The sequence below is a fragment of the Eurytemora carolleeae genome, unplaced genomic scaffold, assembly GCF_000591075.1.
Source record: "Eurytemora carolleeae unplaced genomic scaffold, Eaff_2.0 scaffold180, whole genome shotgun sequence".
Classification (NCBI taxonomy): Eukaryota; Metazoa; Arthropoda; class Copepoda; order Calanoida; family Temoridae; genus Eurytemora; species Eurytemora carolleeae.
The window spans coordinates 200,111-224,390 of NW_019396212.1; the positions used below are offsets into that span (position 1 = coordinate 200,111).

Genomic DNA, 24,280 nt, shown 5'->3' on the forward strand with positions numbered 1-24,280 from the left:
AATTACAATACATATTTCATTACTTCTAGTGGTCATGAATCATGATACAATGGTTCGGGTATAAAGTTATCGATGCAATAATAGAGCGAATATGTAATAACATTATAAAAAAGTATTTTTACTAACGTCACCAATAAATTGATCATTGTTGAGATTGTTGAGATTTATGTACAGGGTTACCATCACAGAATGAGACTATACAGGCGAAATTTTTTCACTCTTCATTCTCATGCTCAATTATTCATGAAGCCCTACAGCTGTAAACTTGTTTATTTCTTTTAAAAATCATTAAATATTCCATTGAAATATTCTAGCCTCGCCTTCAGAGTGTCATATGAAGAGTTTAAGGTCGTCATTTAAAGTCTTACCTTATGTGGGTAACCATGTATTCTAAATGTTTAGTTTAGTGAATGATTTTCCTCGGGTAATTTTCTGCAATTTTATATTACCAGCCTTAGAGGGCGCTTCGCGCCCATCTTCTAAATTAATTGTGAACATATTCTCTTTGTGCACATCGTAAAACAAAACAAAAATACTTCGCAGATTTTCACAAAAAATTTCGCGGATTTTCAAAATTATCAAAAATTTAATGATGATCGAACTTTGATGGAGACAAATATTTGTAATTTTGATCATTCATAAACCTTCCCTGGGGTCCCTAGATGTCCCACAAAAAATTTGGGCCCGATCGGTCCAGCCGTTTTGACGTTTATTGGATCAAAACAGACAGACAGACAAGCCAAATTTATATATAGATGCGGGATAATCCCGATTCGGAAAATATGAATTATTGAAATATAATCTAAGAAAATTACTGCATTTTAAAATAAAATTTGATTGAGATTGTTCTTAAAACGTGTGTTGCCTGAGATTTCATGTAAACAAAGGAACAAACAAAGGAGAGGAACTTATCTCTATCCTAATTTTCTAATCTCTATATCTCTGCATCCTATTGATGTGACTGTGAACCTTCGATAATTCAAACTTTCGACTTATAAATGTTGCAGAATTTTTATTTTTACGATATTAAAGGTTTATGCCATCAGGTTGCAAAGATATAAGTATGGGAAAATTAGTGTTTAAGAAAAGTGTTTGCAGTTTCTTTATGCAATATTGTGGTCAGCACATATATCAATAGAAACTTGTAGACTGTTCAATACAGTATGCGGTATTGAAATGTCTACAACAAGGTGTAGTAGGTGTAGTGTGTGTATACCAATGGATTAGCAGGAACTGAAATTGAATTTTATCCCCATTTTAGTAACCGAATTATATATACATATATATGCTATTTCTGACCACTGTATTGACAGTCAATATGGCACTTGGAGTCTTAATCAACACTATGCTCACATTTACAGGTTTCTCTGCATAAAAACACCAAAACCAATGGTAAAAATTACGCAATAATCTCTAGAGTAGCGTCCTCCACAGAATAGTAGAAATTGAGTCCGGTCAAGGGTCCCCCTAGAGCCTGGGCCTGGTCCTCTGCTAGGACCAGGAGAACCTTAGTCCCTGACTTCTCAATGGACTTAATAGACGCAATCAGGGTCGTGGATGAACTGTAGTCCAGGTATGTTGACCGGCTTAAATCCACTAATATTGGCATTTTACGCTTAGCAGCTTCGTTCAGGGTAGATCTAAACATTATCCATATTTACAATTTAAGCGGGTCGATAGGAAATAAAAAGGTGTCTCAATCAAACCGGAAATATATTCTGAATCTTAATTCTTCTTTGCAATTTAAATATTTGTGGATTTAGACATATTTAGACAGACATGATTTTGATGTAGACATTTTGGAAATCCCAAGCCTGAGAGTGTTGGTTGGCAATTGTAATAACTGATTTTCGTTTGCAAAAGTACCTTAGTGAGTCTACTGATGGATAGAAGAGTTCTCTGTCAGGTTGGATAATAGTGAACTTATCCTCATCCTTCACACAAACCTTCAACCTGGAACACAATAGTAAACTTATCCTTCATCCTTCACACAAACCTTCAACCTGGAACACAATAGTAAACTTATCCTCATCCTTCACACAAACCTTCAACCTGGAACACCATAGTAAACTTATCCTTCACACAAAGATACCAGTCCATTAAAATAAATTGTTTAATTAACGAAATGTAAATGTTCTCTAACACACTTCAATGTGTTAAAACAGAGATTAGCATATAACTAGAAAAATAATAAGGAAAAATTATTTATGGTGAAAAGTGGTTAATTTTGTTCAGAAATAAACTAATAAAAATGTATTATATCAAGGTCTGTTGATTAAAGGGGTAACAAATTGTGCACCATTATCAAAACTGGGTCAACTTTCAAGTTTGGCAACGCCTTGGCATTTGGTCTTTTCTTATTAACTCTTATCATATTTTTTGTTGTAGCCTTCTGTAGACATGTAGATTTCAGAACTACAAAGCTCTTGTTTCTAGTTTTAGCTTGATTGACGTAATTGGCAAAACCTGGAAAGATTTTAGCGAGGGAGCACGCACATTTCTGTTCCCTGGGAGTTTACTAACCTGGTTGAAAGATAAACAACTAGAAGGGAGTGAATCAAGGTTCCAATGATGAGACCGCTCTCTACTGAGTAGAACAAACCAAGAAGAAATGTTACCAGACATGGGAGAAGGTCAATACCTACAAATATCATAGTTTCATTTATCTGAGAGTTTTTCTAGATCTCAGACCTTTTATTTTCCCCACCTCACTTTTAAATATTTTTTAGATCTCAGACCTTTTATTTTCCCCACCTCACTTTTAAATATTTTTTCTAGATCTCAGACCTTTTATTTTCCCCACCTCACTTTTAAATATTTTTTCTAGATCTCAGACCTTTTATTTTCCCCACCTCACTTTTAAATATTTTTTTCTAGATCTCAGACCTTTTATTTTCCCCACCTCACTTTTAAATATTTTTTTCTGTACATATTTTAATTTAGCTTCTAATCTGCGTTTTTACTATTTTTAAATAATTATTATTTATAATTTGATCCTTCATAATATGTAATAGGAGACGCAGAAAAAATTATCTTACTAAAAATTACTAAGAATTACTAAAGTTGTATATATTGCTATTCATCGATGATTTATATATTCCTCAACTCGCAGGATTACTTACTCTTTGTCTTGATAAGGGTGATCAGAAGATTGACATCAATCGTTGAGAACATCGAGAAGATGATGACTGCTGAGAGGATTGAGGTCGGGATGTACTTGAGGTAGGTGCTCAGAACAGCACAGGCCAGGATAATTATTAACCCTGTGATAACTCCTCCAAAAGGTGTCTTCACCCCTAAACAAAGCGTTTAGTCTTTGCCACAAACTAAAATTTTCTTATCCCTATATCTTTGCAACCTTTGATATTTCGAACTCAAATTATTTGATCTAACAAAGTTAGGAAGAAATATCTAAGGTCTACGATACTGGGTTGCTAAGATTCATTTTATTCATATTTTCCATTCATTGATTTTGTTAACGTGGCTCTATGAACACTTTTTTCCAAAGCATTTTCAGCCTTTAACCTAAATCAAATTCAAACATTAAATATTTGTTCATGATTATAATGTTTTATTTTAGATTTATCATTTATCCAGTAAAGTAGATGCTAGTCCCAAACTAAAAGTGGGCTTTTTCGTATCATTTGTTGCACTACCTGAGGAAGCATTAACAGCTGATCTGCCGAATGATGCTGTGACACACATGGAACCCACAAATGATCCAGCAATCTGAATCAGACCTAGCGCTGACATTTCCTGGGATGCTTTCATCTTCTTAGAACCTTAAACAGAGATAGTTGCAAATATTATTATTATTATTATTATTATTATTGTTAAAGGAGAACACAGCTTTTGATGAAATCGGGCTCGTCGCCGTAACGTATCCATGTATCAAATATAACAACAAAAATCGAACTTAAAGGAATAGGAAATGAAGATTTTATGCTAAAATATAAAATTGGTTATTTCTAAATTGTGTGAAAACTAAACAAGTATTTTATCATTTCTTTCACCCATCTTTTTTACTTGAGTACTTTAATACTTAACTTAACTTTTTAATCTACAAAATAATAAAAATCTTGTTTTACCTGCATAATGTTTAGCTATCGCCAAGTGCTGAAGAAGGCTGACCAAAGGAAGCATCACTAGACCAGTGCCAAGATCCTTAAATTAAAAGGAATGGTTCAAGAGTTTCAAAAAGTGGTATTGGTAAGTACACAGGATCTTGATAAATTCATAAATTTGATCAGAAGTTTTAATTTCGTGATCTTAAAAAAATTTCAGTTTCAGTTTAATGTTCATTGCACACCTAAGTAAATTGTGAAGGTATGAAATTGGCAGCCCACATTTTTCAAATCTTAAGATAAGAATTTGTCAATAATAACTTTTTAAAGTGGAAAGAAGACGATCCAAAATCATCAGTTGTTTCTTGGGACACCCCGTACCTGCAGTATTTGGATTGGGTCTCTTGAATCAAGGATTTCCTTGATGCTGGTTTCTTCTACACCAACCCATTATTGTTTAAGGCAAGAATTACAATGCCAATATATCCTTAGCTCGCAAAAAATAAGGACAATTAAAATAGTTTTTCTTCTTTAAATTTGTCTAAGTGAACACAAAAAACTAAAAAGTCTTCCTTTATTGTGACTTAAAAACTGTAACCGTTGACTAAATGGGCCGATTTTACAGGGGGGGGGGGGGNTGCCGTATTGGAGGTTTATTCTAGAAGGGTGTATATAGCTGCCGTATTGAAGGTTTATTCTAGAAGGGTGCATATAGCTGCCCTATTGGAGGTTTATTCTAGAAGGATGCATATAGCTGCCGTATTTGAGGTTTATTCTAGAAGGATGCATATAGCTGCCGTATTGGAGGTTTATTCTAGGATGCATATAGCTGCCGTATTGGAGGTTTATTCTAGAAGGATGCATATAGCTGCCGTATTTGAGGTTTATTCTAGAATGATGCATATAGCTGCCGTATTGGAGGTTTATTCTAGAAGGGTGTATATAGCTGCCGTATTGAAGGTTTATTCTAGAAGGGTGCATATAGCTGCCCTATTGGAGGTTTATTCTAGAAGGATGCATATAGCTGCCGTATTGGAGGTTTATTCTAGGATGCATATAGCTGCCGTATTGGAGGTTTATTCTAGTACATATAGCTGCCGTATTGGAGGTTTATTCTAGAAGGGTGCATATAGCTGCCGTATTGGAGGTTTATTCTAGGATGCATATAGCTGCCGTATTGGAGGTTTATTCTAGGATACATATAGCTGCCGTATTGGAGGTTTATTCTAGAAGGGTGCATATAGCTGCCGTATTGGAGGTTTATTCTAGGATGCATATAGCTGCCGTATTGGAGGTTTTTTCTAGAAGGATGCATATAGCTGCCGTATTGGAGGTTTATTCTAGAAGGGTGCATATAGCTGCCGTATTGGAGGTTTATTCTAGAAGGGTGCATATAGCTGCCCTATTGGAGGTTTATTCTAGAAGGATGCATATAGCTTCCGTATTGGAGGTTTATTCTAGGATGCATATAGCTGCCGTATTGGAGGTTTATTCTAGGATGCTTATAGCTGTCGTATTGGAGGTTTATTCTAGAAGGATAAACTTTTGGCGCGGCGAAATTTTTTTGTTCACCTCTCTAGCGGTCGTTGTACCATCCCCTAAAAAACTGTTTAATTTAAATTCTTTACTAATGATCGACTAATGACTGATAACTTAAAATGGACAAATTGTCAATTGTTAGAAATCGAATATATGAAATATATGGGAGTCTTTATATTGGGGGAGGCCTGGGGTCCCCCCCCCCCCCAATACGCCCCTGTTTAGAGGTGAGAAATAATGAATAGCGAGAAGTAGTTGAACTAGCATAGGCTAGCTAAACCATTAGTGAGCTAATAAAAAAATATTATGGGCCACTATTATCATTTTTATCACATTTCATCTTTCTAATTTCTTATTTATTGAGGTGGTTATTATAATTACCAATAATGATAATGATGCAGTTGGCGGAAATTGATAAAAACCATTTTATTTTTTTGATAACTTTTGCTCTCATAGCATTAGGGTCCGGACCTTCACACACTTTACATTCTTTCAGTTTCTAAAATAGAAAAAAAATTAAAAGAACTGAGCGTTTGCCACAAACACAAATCCCTGTATCTCTGCAACCCGATGTCGTTTTTAAGATCAAATAATCCAAGTTTAAAATATCAAAGGATTACACTATCATGTGGCAAATATATAGTAAAAAAAATATAGCAAAAAATATATAGCAAATACAAGTCCTGATATATCTATATAATAACGCTCTTGGCTCATATTATATATAATTATTTGTTAGCTATAGCTTACAAAACGGCTGGACAAAATTGGATGACATTTTTTTTTAGAAAACCCATGGTTACACTGGAGTGACAGAGGCTAGTAAAAATCGAAATTTTTTTCATCTAAATTAAATTTTTTTAAAAATTCGATTTTGTTTTCAAACATTTTTCCGACGGTTGATGTTTTAAAATTCCACGGTCAACGCCGCGAACGCCGCGCACTTCAGGTAGTTAATATATATACCTACCCTTATCATGAAAAGTATCAGTATAGAGACCACTCCAGAACCAAGATCTGGCAAACTTGTCTTCTTGATATTCTGGAAGAGTCCGATCCAGACATTGAGAAAGCCTCTAGCCGGATACTTTATCCCGAACAGTCCCTTGATCTGGGAGGTGATCACCTGCACAAATATAGTTACGAAGGTATTCGCCTTAACGGGAGGGGAGGGGGGGGCTACAAATAAAAATGGCGTTTTTTATTTTTACCTGAATTGCGACAGCTGATGAGAAAGCTGTAATGACCGGATCAGAGACGAAATGTAAAAGAAATCCTAAATAATTCAAAACTTTAATTGAACTTTTTTCAAAACAGATTTATCAAAACATGGATTTTAAAATTTGAGGATTCTGACAATATCTTGTAATTTAGGACTGATATAAAATCAGAACTTTTGTGTTATGAATTTCAGGATCAAGCATTGATCTCCATCGTATGCAGACTTCCGGATTGATTTAATCCCTTCATGTTATCCAGTGGTGTCATGTACTGCAGGGATAACTAACATGAAAGGATCAAGTATGGATCCAAAAGTGTCCACATTGTATATCAATATCAAGTGTTCAAGATTGAGGATACTCCTCACAAAAAGTTTCGATATCTGCAAGAAAAAATGGCAAGAGTTGTTCATTTTCTTTAAACAGCAGTCCTTCAGTCCTTCACCATTTTAGCCTACTAAAAGGGAAACTATTTATTATAAATCCTTCAGGACAATCTTTGATGAAAAGGTTACTTGGAATTGCTTTAAACATCAATACTGTTTCCAAGAGTTTGGTGTTACCTAGGTTTAAGAATCCCATGATGAACTCAATAATCCCGGTAAAGAGGGCGAGGGTGGCGGCCTTCCCGGCATCAGATCCGGCGTAGTTGAAAGACATAATGGCATTCACAGCAGTAGGCCCTAGAAGAATGAAATATATTTTTTCAGAACCAAAATTGTGAATATAAGGAAATAACAGGGATTGATTCTGTTTTTAGCATGGAGTTTCTGTCCTTCTCCTGACAAAGTCCTCCATTCAAATAAACATCCTTTTGAAGAAGAATGTAAAGATGTTTATTTAGTGGGATATGGCTTGGGTCTTAAAGCAAGGAATATGAGATGGACACTAACTTACTGATTTAATATTGCTTAAATAACTAACTTACCTACGGACAATTCTTTTGTTGTGCCAAAAACAGCATAAATAAATCCTTCACACAGATCAAATTAAGTTTATGATATAAAAATAGAAATGTCATAAATGTTTAAAATGAATTTAGTCTTTGCTACAAACTCAAATTTACTAATAACTATATCTTAACGACCAGATCTGGTGTAAAGCTTTGAAATTCCAAACTTAGCATATTTGATCTAACAGATTTTGTAGTTTGATTTTGAAATAACTTAGGTCTACGAAATTTGGTTGCAAAGATATAGTGCTTACATAATCAGAGCTTGTGGAAAAGACTCGATTCCTTTGCCAAAAGTTAATCATTAAAAAATCGAATCAATATTGTAGGCCGGATTGTCAGCGCCCTAATAATTTTAATTATTAATGACACTGTCACCATTATCATTAAACGCATTTTCATCATATTTATCATAATTATCATAATTATCATTCTCATTATTATCATTATTATTGCCATGATCACCATAATCTATCTCATTATCAAGATTACTTTCATTATCATCAGTTTGAAAATTCTCATTTTCATTATGAACATTCTCAGTATTATTGTCATTATTCCCTTTATCGGCAACATCATTAGATTCATTTAAACTAGTAGATCTGTTCCTGGTAGAATACTGGCATATAGTCCATACTGAAGCGGTAATCCAGCCAAAGGCGCGTATCCAATTCCCTGAGGTATTACTGTTAACGCTGTAGTAGTTCCTAAAATATAAAAATGAAAACAAGCAAATGAAGAATTAATAAAGACGTTAAGGAGTTGAGTTTTTGCTACAAACTTAAATTTTCTTATCCCTGTATCTTTGTAACCTGATGGGTTGATCCTTTAATATTTCAAATTTAGATTATTTGATCCAACAGAAATTATAGTTTGAAATATCAAAGGTCTACAACATTAGGTTACAAAGATAAAAGAATTAAAAATCGGAGTTTGTGGCAAAGACTCAATTCCTTTGACATTTAATGATTTTTCCCAGTTCACTGTTTAAATATCGTCCTTTCCTTACAGACTATGATTTAAATTTTTTTATTAGCAGTTAAGAAGTCTCTATTTTGATGGTGTTTGATGGTGGCCGGATTAAAAATATTACATAATTTTGAGGTCTGCAGTGCATACTGCATATTTCTTATGCAAGTTTGGGAAGTCCCCTAATCTCCTTTGTTTTTGTATTCAGTCGAATTTTTTTTTTAAATAATATATAAAATCTAATAAATATTACTGATTTCCTGGTAAATTTTACCGTTTTACCATTTTCTGCTCAAATCAGATATATTTAAATATTTTTATAAGATGCAAAATTACTTACAAAAGATTATTAATCATATTATATAAATTAAATGAAAAACATGCATAATGTAAACAAAAAATAAACACATTGCACAAAATACGTTTTTACTTTTAAAGTTAAATAAATATTTACAGAAATCAAATTCATCGTAAAACACATTTTAAACATAAATTGAATAATCTAAAATAGGATTGGGGGGGGGGGGATTAAAGATTTTATTTCCTGTCCTTCCTAAAAAATCAAACTATTTAACAAGACAAACAATGTATTAACTAGTTTTTCAAGAAAAGGGGCCAGAAAAAAAATATATATACAGGGTTACCCACAAAAAATGAGACTGCAAAGACGACCAAAAGCATTTAAAATATGACGATTTCAAGTTCAAATTAAGTCTTCTTGCTGTCTCCTGTAAACGTTGAGAATCTGTATTCTGGAATCCAGTATGAGCAGGGGAACCTACATATCTACCTGCTTTTGTGTCTCCTATAAACCTAGAGAATCTGTATTCTGGAATCCAGTATGAGCAGGGGAACCTATTTATCTACCTGCTTTTGTGTCTCCTATAAACGTAGAGAATCTGTATTCTGGAATCCAGTATGAGCAGGGGAACCTACTTATCTACCTGCTATTGTGTCTCCTATAAACGTAGAGAATCTGTATTCTGGAATCCAGTATGAACAGGGGAACCTAGCCTTCCAGAATTCCTTGCTCTTCAATAACCGGCACACCTTGGTCAACGCATTCTCCTCTACATGTACACCACCTTCTCATCAAAACAAAATATCAGATATTTAAAACTATGAATTCTGTAAAACATAGTAATCTTAGTTTGTAATATGAGAGGTATTCACCATCAGGTTGCAAAGTTTAAAAGATTAGAAAATTTAATTTGTGGCAAAGATCCAATTCCTTTTGGGGTAAAAAGTGCTGAAGCGAAATAACTAATTTATCACACATTTAAACAATTGAAAATCTCCCCACCCCCCTCTATCTTTGTTGTAGCATAATTTGCGTATTTCTCAGTCCAATCAATAATATATCCATAGTTGGTTTTGCTACTAACAAGGCAGCTATACAGGGTTAACCAAAAAATGATGAGACTTTAATTACAACCAAATACTCATTAAATCTCAACGTTGAATCTGGTATTCTTCATTGAGTATATATATATATATATATATATGGTCTTAAAATAATATACTAAATGATTTGGCAAAAAAATAAACAAAGGGACTGAGCTTTTGCCAGAAACTCAAATTTTTAAATCCACATATCTTTGCAAACTGCTGGTTTAAATTTTTGATATTTCAAACTTAGATTACTTTATCTAAGAGAAAACAAAGTTTGAAATATCTAAGGTCCACGACATTGGGTTGCAAAGATATAAGGATTGCAAAATTATGGTTTGTGTCAAAGACTCAATTTCTTAACAGCTGATAGGAATCCTGAACGTATTTTACAGCCTTCTATGATTGTTCAATTTTTAATTGGATAACCCTGTATTTACAGAACAGAACAGATTTTAAATTTTTAACTCAATTCTCAAAGTTTTTTTTTGTTTCATTTTAAAAGATCCCTAAACATATCATTTTTAATATGATAAACACACCTTTAGTAAATATGGAATTTAATCACAAAAAAAAATTTTAAATTACCATTTTCTTTACAGAGCACTAGAGGTTCCATAGTACTCTCCAGATCTGGATCGTCTTTCTTTGTTCCCTCAGACGCCATTTTGTTTCCTGATTCAGCTGTATCGGCCATTTTTCTTTACCATTCACCTGAAAAATTGAAGATTTAACTAATTAAAGACCAGAAAAGTTAGTTCAAATCCATCAAACACATGTCACAGCGACTGTTTCTTTAAAAAAATCGGTTCTCGAAAATCATAAATTTTTAAATTAAATATTTTTTGCAACTAGTTAAAAAAATTAGGTTTAAATTTGTAGATGTTTTATTTCTCCCCTTTAAGTAGAGGCATTGTATAACAAATAAGAGTTAATGTAGAGCTAAATTTCATAAAAGAGTATTTAAAGAAAGTTTTTATCAATGAATTCATTCATAACCTATACATACATTATTATTAACGAACCATCTAAACGTTAGCGTACTAGAGAAGATTTGGGAGAAGTTTACTTGAAGTACGAGAATCTAAATATATTTATGACTGAACTCAGAGGAATGAACAGGAAAAAAGTTTTTATTTAATTGTAAACTGTAATTCAGCATTTAAAAAAAGAGTATTGTTTATTTACAATTCTCAGAAAGTTTAGATACCCCTCCTTAAACAAGCCGCCCCCCTCCCCCCGATTTACGTAAAAGTTCGTTAATTAGATCGACCCCCACCACTTTATACACATACATCTAAACAGTTTGTTTTTAATCTTCGAGAGTAATAATCTCAAGGAATAATAATTGTCTTAAAACATTTTTAAATAAGTGAAGATTTGCAAATCATCTTTTTTCTATCTCATGATCTGAGTTCGTTTCCCTTTTGTCCATTTGACAGCCCATTTTTTTTTTCAAATTAACTTTTTTTGGTTTTTAACATTTTTTTTATCGTTTTGATGGTTATTATATCGTTAGAACTGACGAGGGTCAACCCGGAGACCAAAATATATTTTCAATAAATGTGGAACTAACATCTAATATTTTTACTCTACAGAGGTTTGGTCCATTAACATCACCGAATTTTAAATAATTATTAATAATTAATAATTGCCTCTTCTTGATCAACTAGAAAACTGTCTTAAACACTGTAAATACAGCAATTTTTCTAACCACAATATTACATGTCATATCATGATATCAATACATATATATAAAACTAGTAATTTTCACAGTATATCTATATGTAATATGTGTGTTATAATATATCTATATATACTTTGCGTGTGTGTTTGTTTGTCTGTTTATCTATTTACCGAAGAGAAAATGCTGAAAGGTTGAGCAACACTTAAAAGTGGAGATAGGATAGCAAAAGGTGAGTAAAATAAACCTGTATTCGAGGGTTGTTTTACAGAAGACTTTAACAAATTTTGTATGGTTTATAGCTTTTGTATGAAAATTATCGGTGAATAAAATGCAAAAATATTTTTCGGTATATAGAAAAAAACCGCGTAACTATTCTACTCTAAATTTTCATAAAAATTGATTACGAATTGCAAGAAAATCCATGAAATATAATAAGTGCAAATCTGCAAGAATTCTCACTGCAAATCGAACAAAGGTGGTGATAAAAATTGATTTTCATTAAACCCATTTCTTAGTCCCCCCCCCCCTTCATTTTTACCTTTACAAATACAATAAATTGGTTAGGGTTGGCTTAAAAGAAAATTTTTGAAAATTGAATTTCATTCATCTACATTTTTTTAAGGAAACTTTTTTATTGAAAAAGACCATTTGTATTTTGAAATTTCTTTACTATAAAGATACCAATGCACGCTATGAAGTTGTTATGTAAAAACTACAAAAGTTTAAAAACGACTTTTAAACATAAAAAACGAGATTGTTATATTGCAAAAAGCAGAAGCTTAAAACATTAACTTGTTAAGTGAAATGAGTCTGTATAACACTGCACAATTATTAGACCATCTACAATCGTAACTCGAGTCTAAGGTCGTCTTCATATTCCAAAATTTTATGGGTATCACTGTATAATGTTCATCGCCGCATGGTTGCTCAACTACTGGAAGAAATATAGGAACCGAGTTCATTATGTACGGACTCTCGAGAACTATTCAATCTGCGGGAAATCAAGGTTAAAATATATACTAGGGAAATGTTGGGAAATAGATAGATAGAGAGATAAACAGACAGGGCACACAGATAGAGATTTGTATCATACACTACTATATTTAAGGTTAAAAAACTATTATTCCTGGAGAAAAAGAATGCACGGAGGGGAGGAAGGGGGGTGTTTACAGGTTATTCTAGGCTATTTGAGGGGTGCGGGGTGAACCTTAAATGTAAAACCAGTTTTACAGCTATTGATTGGAAACTTAAATAAGATGAAAATCATTTGAGAAGTAAAATAAAAAAGATGAAAATGAGAAAAAAAAGAAGATGACAAATAAGTTGAAGAATAATGGCAAATATCGACGAAGAAAAATATACTGAAGCAGGAAAGTAGACAAAAAGAGAGAAATCAAAAAAAATTAAAATGAGTGAAAAAGGAAATACAAAAAAGGTTAAAAAATAAGAAAAAAATTGTGATTAATTAAGTCAAATACACAAATGAAGGAAAAAACTTTACAGACTAAAAACAATACTAATTTATTGCTATATATTAGCCATCCTGGGAAAATGAAAAACCCTTAGTTGATATTTTTTATCTATATCTATATATAAAGGAATTGAGTCTTTGGAACAAAATCAAATATTTAAACACCAATATCTTTAAAACCCGATGTTGTAAACCTTTGATATTTCAAACTCAGATTATTTGATCTAACAAAATTCATAGTTTGAAATATCTAAGGTCTGCAACATTTGGTTCCAAAGATATAGTGATTATAAAATCAGAGTTTGTGGCAAAAACTCAATTCCTTTGGCTTGTCTGTCTGTTATGGTGTCTGTTTGTTTGTATCCAATAAACGTCAAAACGGCTGAATCGATCGGGCCCAAATTTTTTGTGGGACATCACGTGACCACAGGGAAGGTTTATGAATGATCAAAATTACAAATATTTGTCTCCATCAAAGTTCGATCATCATTAAATTTTTGAAAATTTTGAAAATCCACGAAATTTTTTGTGAAAATCCGCGAATTATTTTTGTTTTGTTTTACGATGTACACAAAGAGAACATGTTCACAATTAATTTAGAAGATGGGCGCGAAGCGCCCTCTAAGGCTAGTATTGATTAAAAATGAAGAGAATAGATCAAGTGAAGATTCAAAGATTTTATTTCTTGATTTTTATTGTTTCAGTTAAATAAAATCCAGTCCACTGATGAAAAGCATTATTTAATGATCGAGACTAATTTCTTTTATTATTTTCTAAAATAATTCCCAATCCTTTTTCCCGAATTTTGAAGAGCACCTTACATAAAAAACTAAAAGGAAAAGCTTGTTCTGGAATCTTAATAAAAAAAGTTTAAGTATGATAATCATATTCTATATTTTTTGACAGAAAACAGAACTGTAGCGACTTAAAAAATGAAAAGGGTGAAAATAGAAATAAAAAATGTAATAGAATTTTAAGCTTAAACACATAAATAAAGGAGATAAAGTTTAGTGGGAAATATTTATATATAAATTTCCGCCGAAATATTTGCATTTTTTCGCATTTCGTTCGCTCGCGAAAAATGCAAAGTTATTCGCTTTTCCCGCGAAATTTCGCTTTAATCTGTTACGCAAATAAAGCGAAAATTTCGAGGAAAAAATTCTCTTAATAAAATTTTTTTTAATCAAATATTTATTAAAGTTCTGGAAGAGAAATTCTTAATTGTTGCAGTTACAACACTTGTGTTTCGCGGATTTTTTTCGCAAGAATTGCGTTAGCAAAATTTCGCATCGTTGGTGGATTTTTTCACTTAAATCATTTTCGCGAAAAGTTTACAAACTACGAACGGAAATTTTCGCATTTTTTCGCATCGTTTTTTTAGCTGGAAACCCTATACTAGGCACAATATGAGACCAGTGTAATGTTCCTTTGTCATTAGAAAAGGAATTGAGTCTTTGCCACAAACTCTGATTTTATAATCACTATATTTTTTGCGACCCAATGTCGTAGACCCTGGATATTTAAAACTATGAATTTTGCTAGATAGAATAATATAAGTTAGAAATATTAGAAAATTTAATTTGTGGTGAAGACTCAATTTCTTTGCAATCTATTTGTAATTCACAAGATTCGCAATGTTCATGATTCACTAATTTGGGTTCATAATTCCCAAGATCAGAAATAAGTTTATAATTCACAAAATCAAAATTAAGTTCATAATTCACAAGATCCTAATTAAGTTCATAATTCACAAAAATTTGTCTAATAATTCAGAAGATCAGGATTAGGTTCATAATTCACAAGGTCAGCTGTTTAGGTTCATAATTCACAAGATTAAGATCAGGATAATAATTCCCATAAATATTAGGAAAGGTTTATTAAAAAGAAAATCAGATTCACATCTTCATAATCCTAAAAATTAACGATGTTTCAGTTCACATTATTTGAATGCCTTTTAAGGTGTTCAAGTTCAAGTTCTAAAAGATACGAAATACGATCATTATTTTGAATTTTTGTGTATTTTGGAATATCTAACATGTATTTTGAGTATCTATGTATTTTGGAATAACTAACATGTATTTTGAATTTTTGTGTATTCACACAAATTATAGATCAAGTAATAAGCACCATAGTGTTAATGAGCTCAAGCAAATTTCCCTTCTCCCCTTATTTTTTTAATTTAGTTTAGAACTCTTTTAGTTTTCCTAATGAAGTCATAAATTGTTGTCAAAGGTAATATAATGTTATGGTTTAGGAAGTTGTAAATTCCCAGAAAATTGAAAATCAATCTTTTGACCTTGACATGTTGCAATGATGGTTAATTTTTCCGCATTCAAAGTCGAACTAATATTTCCATTCTGTGCATGTTGTATAAAAGTTAAGACTTTTCTATTTTATATTCTATTCTTAAAGGTTTATATTTTCTCCTAAAAAATTAGTTTTTAATTTCTCATACGAGTTTAATTAATTAAGCTTGAGAGGGCTTTGCACCCTATTTCTTTTTAGCTGTTAGTGGCCTTTATTTTGGCGATTTTTTTTTCAATTGACGGATTTTTTCTAAAGTATGATAGTCAACTTTTTTTCTTGGCAAAATTTTTCATTGACGGTGCCTTCCATGGGTCATGCGAGTTGCCATAAAAAATTGGGATCGATCCGTACGACCGTTTGATGGACACAAACAAACAAACAGACATATAAGCAAAGTATATACAGAGATTATAGACGATAGAATCCGACAGACACTTATTAATTGGTCCATCAATCTTTTCTTCTGGACTTACCTTTTCAGATTAAGTTACGTTAACCCTTAAACATTCAGAGATTCAACCATTTTATCTAAAAATCGCAGATTATATTCCTAAATAAAAATTAACAAAAAATACCAAAGACATAATTACATATTACTATACACATGATATCTTCTTAAATCGTAGAAAAAAAACTAAACTCGTCCAATATTAAAGCCTGATTTTTTAATAAATCACACAAATACCAGAAGGGAATTTACAATTTGCAGTTCGTTAATAAACCGCAGAATTGAAAATGTGTTCAAAGGTGATTTAAAAAATGAATTTAATAAATTGATGAGAAAAACTTCTATTTTATTCCAATTTAAACAATGTCTAGAAGATGGTGCAAAATAAAAATAACAGCTCACAAAAACCATGTTTTTCGACGAAGAAAAAACAACATAAAAGTCAGATTTATTAGTGAAGCAGCATTACTAATGAAAGGGGTGCTACTCAGTGCCAGAAAGGGATACATGTGATTTGGATGGGGGGGGGGGGGGGATGGGAGTGGAAGGAAAGTGAAGGGAGGCGGGTTAATGGGGCAATGACTGCGATTAGAAGTGAAAGGGAGGGGGCACATATTATCTGACAAAAAAACAAAAACAGATTAAAAAAAACATTGTTTATCACAATTTTGAGTAATTTTCTTAAATAAGTTTTTTTTACAATTCACATGGGTGGTTTTCTACAAAATATTTAACATTCAGAATAACACTATAAACTGCAAATTTAGTTACAGGAATTGACTGAATTTATTATGTGCAGTTCTGGAGGATTGTACAATTCAAATATTTGACTGACTGTACAAAATGTGCACACTGACTTTAATTGACATCAACTGAATTTATAGAAATGCAAGACAAGATTTTTTTCTTATAGCTGAATTCTGTAAGATTGGCAAGAGAAATTCATAAAACAATTTAGCTGCGTTTAAGGATTGTATTTGGCTTTAAATCAAGGGTTTCTACTTTGTTTCTTTGGAGAGTCGAAGCAAAGACAAACCATATATACCGACTATGACGAATGAGACGACTAGATAACTAAATAAATTTCAAAATCCTGATTGTAAAAAAAGTAGTTTCAACGATGTTTAAGACTCGATCAGATTTGTTCCAGATTTCTGAAAAAATAACTACAATTATTGTCTTGGCTATTATCAGGGTTGGCAGCTAGCTATTAAATGAACGTATTTGATTAAAATTGGTTCTAATTCTCGCACTAACCTTGCTCTCGCAGATCTATAATACTAGGCTTTTATGGAGCTTCGCGCCCCCTTTCCTGTAAATATAGATTTTAACTGTTGCTCTGAAAGTAATTTTCTTTTTGAATTGACGCATTTTTAAAAAAAAAATCCAACTATTTTCAAATAATCTTTTTCTTCCAATTTTGATCATCTGATGTTCCATAACTCTTCTCTGGGAAGGTCCAACACAAAATTTTGGCCCAATTTTGGCCCAATCGGTTCAGCCGTTTTGTCGTTTATTGGATACAAATGGACCGATTAACAAACACCCAGACAAGCATAGTATATATATATTATATATAAATTCAACCCACTTGTGTTTAATCCAATTAAAAAGATGAAAACTTTAAATCACTTCAACGAATCTAAATCTCCACTTGCGGTTTATCTCAAAGAATATATTATTTTTAAATTTGTAATTTAAGAAAACTCATTCAATACGGGACCCGCGGAACAAGAAGGAAATAAGTTTGAAATTGACTTTAATATTGGGTTTGAATGAGCCCCGACCTATATACTTCCAGGTTCTTTGATTGGGTTGGCTCCTGGTGGAAGGGTAGGAGCAGGAGCAGATGAGGTTGATTTATTCAATCCCTAGAAAACGAAGAATACATATTAAAGAGAATTTTAATTACGTACATTCTTTACGGTTTTTTTTTACTGAACAAGGATTTTGTAGTTTCCAAGTTCAAATAAGTCGAGCCTTTTTGTGGAGGGCGGGGGAAGGGGGGGGGGTTAGACAAAAAAATCGGAAGTATTTTTTCAAAAAAGTAGTTAAAAAGATTTGTTTCACAAAAAAGCTAAGAAGACTGAAAATAGAAGATTAATATTAATTCTATTATATTTTAGAAAAAAATAAATACAACTGAAAACATATTTTAACCATATTTTTAGTAGGGGTGTATATTTTCGTTAAAAATCGTATCCCGCCCCATCCTATTCTTTAAAAATACATTTTTTCCTTTCCCGCCCCATCCTCCTCTTAATACATTTTTTCCTTTCCCGCCCCATTGTCCCCTTCTTAGAACATACATTTTTTCCTTTCCCGTCCCATCCTCCCCTTCTTTGAACACATTTTTTCCTCCGAGATTTTCAGCGGGAAGCAACATTTTTCTAGAAGGTTTAAAACACCGAATTGGGGGAAATAAATTATTTTTTTAGGGGAAAAACTTGATTATGGGTTAGGATGAAAAAACAAATCTTTCTCCAGAGCATTAAAAATCATACCCCCCTAATTCTTTAAAGGTATTATATATATGAAGATACAGTGAAACCCTTAATAACGAATACATCGAAAGAATTCATCAAATGTCGTATTCTTTACTTTCTGAAAATGGAATGTTGCAGATATTTAGTTTTTTAATCAAATGATTATATGTAACTCTTTAAAACTGTTCCCGCATATTCATGGTTATTTATTTATTTTCGCAACTACTGAAATTTACGTAATATAGTATAAAACTCATTGAAAAATTATCAAGACGACATTTGATAAATTCTTCCGATGTATACGTTATTAAGGGTTTCACTGTATTAAAAAATGTATTTGTTAATTTTACACTAATTAACCGACCTGTGAAATATCTGCCCAAGCAGCCGTGGCCGCCTGTGTTTTAGCTTGCTTCTTGGTTAGTGCAGTACCTTAATCAGGCAAAATGTTATCCCCCATTTATAGATTACTATGTCCGATTCACACCGGTACCCACAAACTCTTTGTCCAATAAAGAATAACTTAAAAGGTCCATAATTATTCTTTAAAAAATGCCTTTTTTTCTTTTAGGGTTTCTATACAAGAGAGACTTGCAGATTTCTTGCAAGTAACAATGAAGGAAATTGTGACAATTTTCCCTTTTCAAGCTAAAAAAAACAAGGTTTTCTTCCACATTATTGATTAGATAAAGATTTAATTTGAAGTAGGGTTGACATAAAAAAGTTAAACCCAGCCCGAAAAAACCCCATTAAAACCCACTTTAAAAAACCACCTGTAAGTGGACTTTTTTGGGTTTTATATGTGTTTTCGAATTTTTCTAAGTATTGCCATGTCTTCCCTTTTATAATGATGAACTCTTTTTTTAGGGAGTTTACAGCACTATAACCAACACATTGATTCATTTCCTAAGACTTAAATCATTGATCTTAACAACATGAATATTGAATATAGTACGAATAATAAGTTATTAAAACAACAATTGAATTAATCAAAGTAGTCAACCTTGTCACTCTGGACTTCAAGACTGTTTCGGGTTTTGGACCAGACAAATCCAATAGCAGAAAACTTTTATAGCGATCTATCATCTGCAGTGCTTGTTTTTCTTTATAACGAGTATTAAATATATTAAACCCAAGAAGATACACAGAAGAACTTCAGAAGTTTCAAAATTTGTTGCGATAGAACAAGGATATAAAATTCATTTTTCATTTTTATGCATGACTGAGCTGAAGTTTTCCGGTATTTAACAGTGGTCTTTCTTCTTGAGCATATACAATATACATATCTACCCATTAATCTGAGTAGCCCCACCCCCAATCAGAAATATGTATCCAAGTGAGAAAATATAAGTAGTCTGCAGTTTATAGAACTATAATATAAAAAAAATGCAGTATTCCTCCTATGAGGGCCCCCTCTGAAGAAGGAAGTTGATATTATTGTATTTGAAGAGTATTCATAAATGATTATAATAGCCTATCATTACAACAATATTATTATTTTTCATATCTATGAAGTTCACCTATCGCTTAAATAGTCTTATTGTTATGAATTAGTATGAATTTAAGAAGGTTTTATATACTTTCAACTGGAAAAACCCAAAAAAGCCCAGAAAAAAACAAAACAATAAAACCCACTGGGCTGTTTTTTTAAACCCGGTTTTTTTTTACAAACCTGGTTTTAAAAGTACCGTTGTAAATCGGGCATGGCCATTGGCCATCTTTAAATGGAGGGTTTCTTCAAAATAATCAAAATAGTTTAAATAATCCAAATAGTTCAAATAATCCAAATAATCCAAATAATCCAAATAATTCAAATAATCCAAATAGTTTAAATAATCTAAATAATCCAAATAATCCAAATAATTGAAATAATCCAAATAGTTTAAATAATCCAAATAATTCAAATAATCCAAATAGTTCAAATAATCCAAATAATCCAAATAATCCAAATAGTTCAAATAATCCAAATAATCCAAATAGTTCAAATAATCCAAATAATTCAAATAATTCAAATAATTCAAATACAAAATACTAGACGTTATCTCAGTAGTAAAAGAAGGTTAATAATGATTTAATAATAAGATAAAAAAAAAAATTTCAAAGTGTATTTAAAAAAATATTATTATCTTATTGAACGATAAAAAGAGCTAACCGAAGAAAATTTTCTCGTCTATGACCTCGCCCTTCCCGTTCCCAACCTTCACGATGCACTGCAGAGTGAAGTTCGTCTTCCTACATAGAATATATACTCATTCCAATCTTTTATCTAACATAAATTTAAATTCATTTTTATATAAGGATTTTCTTATTTCACGTGAGGTGGGGGGGGGGGGGCGGGGATGAGAAAAAAGTAAAGGTAGGGTTACGGAGTTGATTTATTTATTTAAAAGGCCTCTGCTCTAAAACCTGAGAAGAATGAAATTTGAAAAAATGGAAAGCTGTAGGAAAGAGTAAGAAGTTAACCTAAAAATGTTAAAAGTTTTCTACTATAAACCCTGAGAAGAAAGAAATCTTAAAAAGTTCAAAGGGTTCAGGTAAATTTAAGGAGTTAAGCTACTCATTTAAAAGTTCTTTTCTCTAAAACCTGAAACTAGAAAAAAAATAAGGTTCAGGTAATGTTCAAGAGTTAAGCTATTATATTTTTGTATAAAAAGTTTTCTGCTCTGAACCCTGAGAAAACGAAATTAGAAAAAATTCATAATAAATGTTCACGTTCAGGTAAGGTTAAGGAGTTAAGCGTTACAATAAAAAGTTCTCTGCTCTTTTACCTATGAAGAAAGAAATTTGAAAAAATGCATAAAGTTTAGGTAAGGTTTAGGAGATAAACTATTCATAAACGTCGTTTGCTCTGAAACCTGAGCTGAAAACTTTAGAATGGGATATCCTTAATCCCGATCGGTTAATTATTTTGGAGATTAATAACAAGAGAGCAAGCATGATTTAATCTGGAGATTAAGAAAAAGAGTGGATCAAGCTTTAATCCCGATATCCACCATTCAAAAGTTCCCAGCTCTGAGAAAACAGAAATTAGAGGAAAAAAAATCAAAAAGCATAGGGTAAGGGTTAAGGAGTTAAGATATTCAATTAAAATTTGTCTTCTCTGAAACCCGAGAAGACTGAAATTTGAAAAAAGACAGAGCTTTAGGTAAGGTTCAGAAAAACGGTTAACGAGCTAAGGTATTTATTTAAAAGTTCTCTGCTCTGAAACCTGAGAAGACAGAGCTTAAGGCAAGGTTATGGAGTTAAGCTATAAGACATGAGAAAATTAAAAGTTTTCTTTTCTGAAACCTGAGCATAAATCCTTGCTCTGTTCTCCGTTCTCCACAAATCTCCTCTGACACGCATTCAAATAAAGGTTCAGACCACTTTCGTTTCTTACAATGTTCATACAGCTGAAAATAAGAAAATATGTTTTTCCACGTGGTATTNACAACAAATGTATTACACTGAATAGAGCAAAGCAATACATTATTTCTCAATCGGAATTACCTGCCACCTCGGCCGTGCATTCCACGCCGATTACCGCGTCCCATGAACCGTTGCATCACGTTGTGAGGAACTCGGGGCAATTTCATTAATCTAAAATTGAAAAGAACGGGTTTAGAATAAATAATAACCAAATTGTAAACAGCTACTTAGTAATTTTCTTCTTCTTACAGCCTCTGAAAAAAAAAACCAAACCAATTAAACTTTTTTTTTTTTTATAAAATTTGTTTCTAACTATTTTGTATAAATTTCAACTTCTGTTTCAAATTTTAATCATACAACGACAAACTTGATTATTGATCAGATATCAGAAACATTATCAGATATTGATCAGATAAACTCAAAATAAATTCACCTTGGTACCATATCATCGGAAGCTTTAACCTTCGCCTCTTTTTTCGTCCGTCCAAATCCTTACAAGAAATATCAGATAAAAGAGTAGGAGTTCAATGATCACACTAACGTCCTAAGTTTTAGTGGAAACATGAAAATTGGCACTGCAACTGTCAGCGTTAATACCATCCTCAGAACTTTACCCCCCAAAAAAAAAAAAAAAATATTGATTTATCCCCTTAAGCTCGGCGTTAAACGCCAAGTATTATAGATCAACAAGTCCAAGAGTAAAAAGGAATTAACACCAAGTCCCAGAAATAGTAATGGAATAAATTAGAATTTGAATTTGGCTTACCCTGTGTAATAAACTCCCCGCAAATAAATTCAAATCCGTAAATTTTGGCATGAGGTGGCCCTGACTCAGATATCTACAAAATATGTTTAACCAATACATCAATCAATCAATAATACATGAGTTACCAATCAATTAATAAGTCATTAAAGATATGACCTAAATCATCTTATCAATCAATAAAACATAAATCATCAATCAATCAATAAGACGTAAGTGAGACAAATAAATAAAAAAATCTTTATTTTTTCAAATTTCGAAGTTCTCGTAAAACGATCAAAACATCAAGAATAAACAAATATGTATGTTTTTCCAAGAAAAATGGAAATGAATAATATCGAACCTCTAAATCAATAATTGAAGTTAATAATATCGGTAAATAAAAATACTTAAGCCTTCTCTGAACTCCTCCTACTATGAGATAAACTTAATGGAATGGTAATGTTAAAAATGCAAATGGGAACTAAATGGGAATGCAATCAAAATAGCAATACATAAATATTTGTTAATATCTCTTAAATCTCTCACTGAAATACATAAAAGCGCCGTGTAAACGGAATACGCTAGAGTACCCTAGAATGTGAATCCAACAGTACCTGTTTCCACTCCATGTTAATTAAAAGAAGGCACCCCCCCCCCTCCTGACCCCCTAAAAAGCCCCACCGGTGGTTGAGGGATATCAAGATTCTTGAATAAGTTATGAAATTACATTATACGAATAGAGGTCTTGAGCCGAAATTTGTCAATAAAAAAAAATTGAGCCAATAAATGAAAAATAGTTTTTCTGATTTTGATTTTTATATCAATTTTTGTTTCAATTTTAAACTTCTTTAAAAGTTGTTTTTCTCAAACATTTAAGGTTAAATCTTCATTTTACAATATTTTGCTCATTTTTCTGTTTTGAGTTTTTTAAATTTTTATTTTCCATTCAATTCAAAATTAAATATTTCTAAATTTTCTAAATATTTTGCCATCAGTTATTAATCTTCTTCAAAAATCAAATCAAATAAAATCAAGCTATTGTCCAATATTCCATTCCTCATACTTGAAATGAATATACAAAGTACAAGTCAAATTAAAATTCAATTTTTCTTACCATCGAGACAGGATTCCCGGTTTGATCTGAAATCGGATTCTCGAGTTTTGGAGTTTTATCGTGAAGCCTCAAAATGTCGTCTTGAGATATTGACCCCTGCCTCCACTTCTGAACCCTTAATTCATTCGAAATAATTTTAGACTAAATTGTTCATTTTTTGAGATTTGAAATATTAATATTCTTCTAGGTTTTCTAATTAGCTGTATTCTAGTGTCAAACAGGCAACTTGGTATTTGCATCTGTCAAAATGAATTATCAAATAAATTAAGAATTTCTTTAAAAATATTCCCCCTCTTCAGAATAAATAGTCCCGCTAACTAGGAATGCGAGCGTAACTCACCTCTTAGGAGCTGATTTGAAGACGAATTGTGCTTTACAGGGAAATAAATTTTATGGTAAGAAGTTTCAAAAAGAAAACTTACCCTCGCACCATCTTTAAGATCGTGTGTACGAGGGTGAGTGTGTGTGGGGGGGGGGGGTA

General features: G+C 32.0%; 2 protein-coding genes across 2 annotated transcripts in view; both read right to left on the minus strand.

Moving 5' to 3' along the window:
* Nucleotides 1-250: 250 nt before the first annotated feature.
* Nucleotides 251-23,935, minus strand: LOC111698295 (sodium-independent sulfate anion transporter). The gene is made up of 23 exons (XM_023468589.1): nt 23,800-23,935; nt 21,821-21,924; nt 20,685-20,764; nt 18,897-18,964; nt 17,834-17,917; nt 17,304-17,358; nt 16,072-17,200; nt 10,722-10,847; nt 9,689-9,832; nt 8,384-8,482; nt 7,752-7,796; nt 7,387-7,506; nt 6,815-6,879; nt 6,574-6,729; nt 5,985-6,102; nt 4,446-4,516; nt 4,089-4,164; nt 3,657-3,782; nt 3,123-3,296; nt 2,524-2,641; nt 1,867-1,953; nt 1,217-1,640; nt 251-479 (listed from the first exon to the last, which is right to left on the minus strand). Exons 8-22 carry the CDS (start codon nt 10,828-10,830, stop codon nt 1,400-1,402), a joined length of 1,749 nt encoding a protein of 582 aa, XP_023324357.1. The 5' UTR covers nt 10,831-10,847; nt 16,072-17,200; nt 17,304-17,358; nt 17,834-17,917; nt 18,897-18,964; nt 20,685-20,764; nt 21,821-21,924; nt 23,800-23,935; the 3' UTR covers nt 251-479; nt 1,217-1,399.
* Nucleotides 21,995-24,280, minus strand: part of LOC111698282 (uncharacterized) — a gene marked incomplete in the record, with an annotated part of 5,124 nt that continues 2,838 nt past the window's right edge. The window contains 4 exon segments of the mRNA XM_023468569.1: nt 21,995-22,111; nt 22,374-22,431; nt 22,707-22,779; nt 23,300-23,319. Of these exon segments, the coding sequence (XP_023324337.1) occupies nt 22,018-22,111; nt 22,374-22,431; nt 22,707-22,779; nt 23,300-23,319 (245 nt within the window).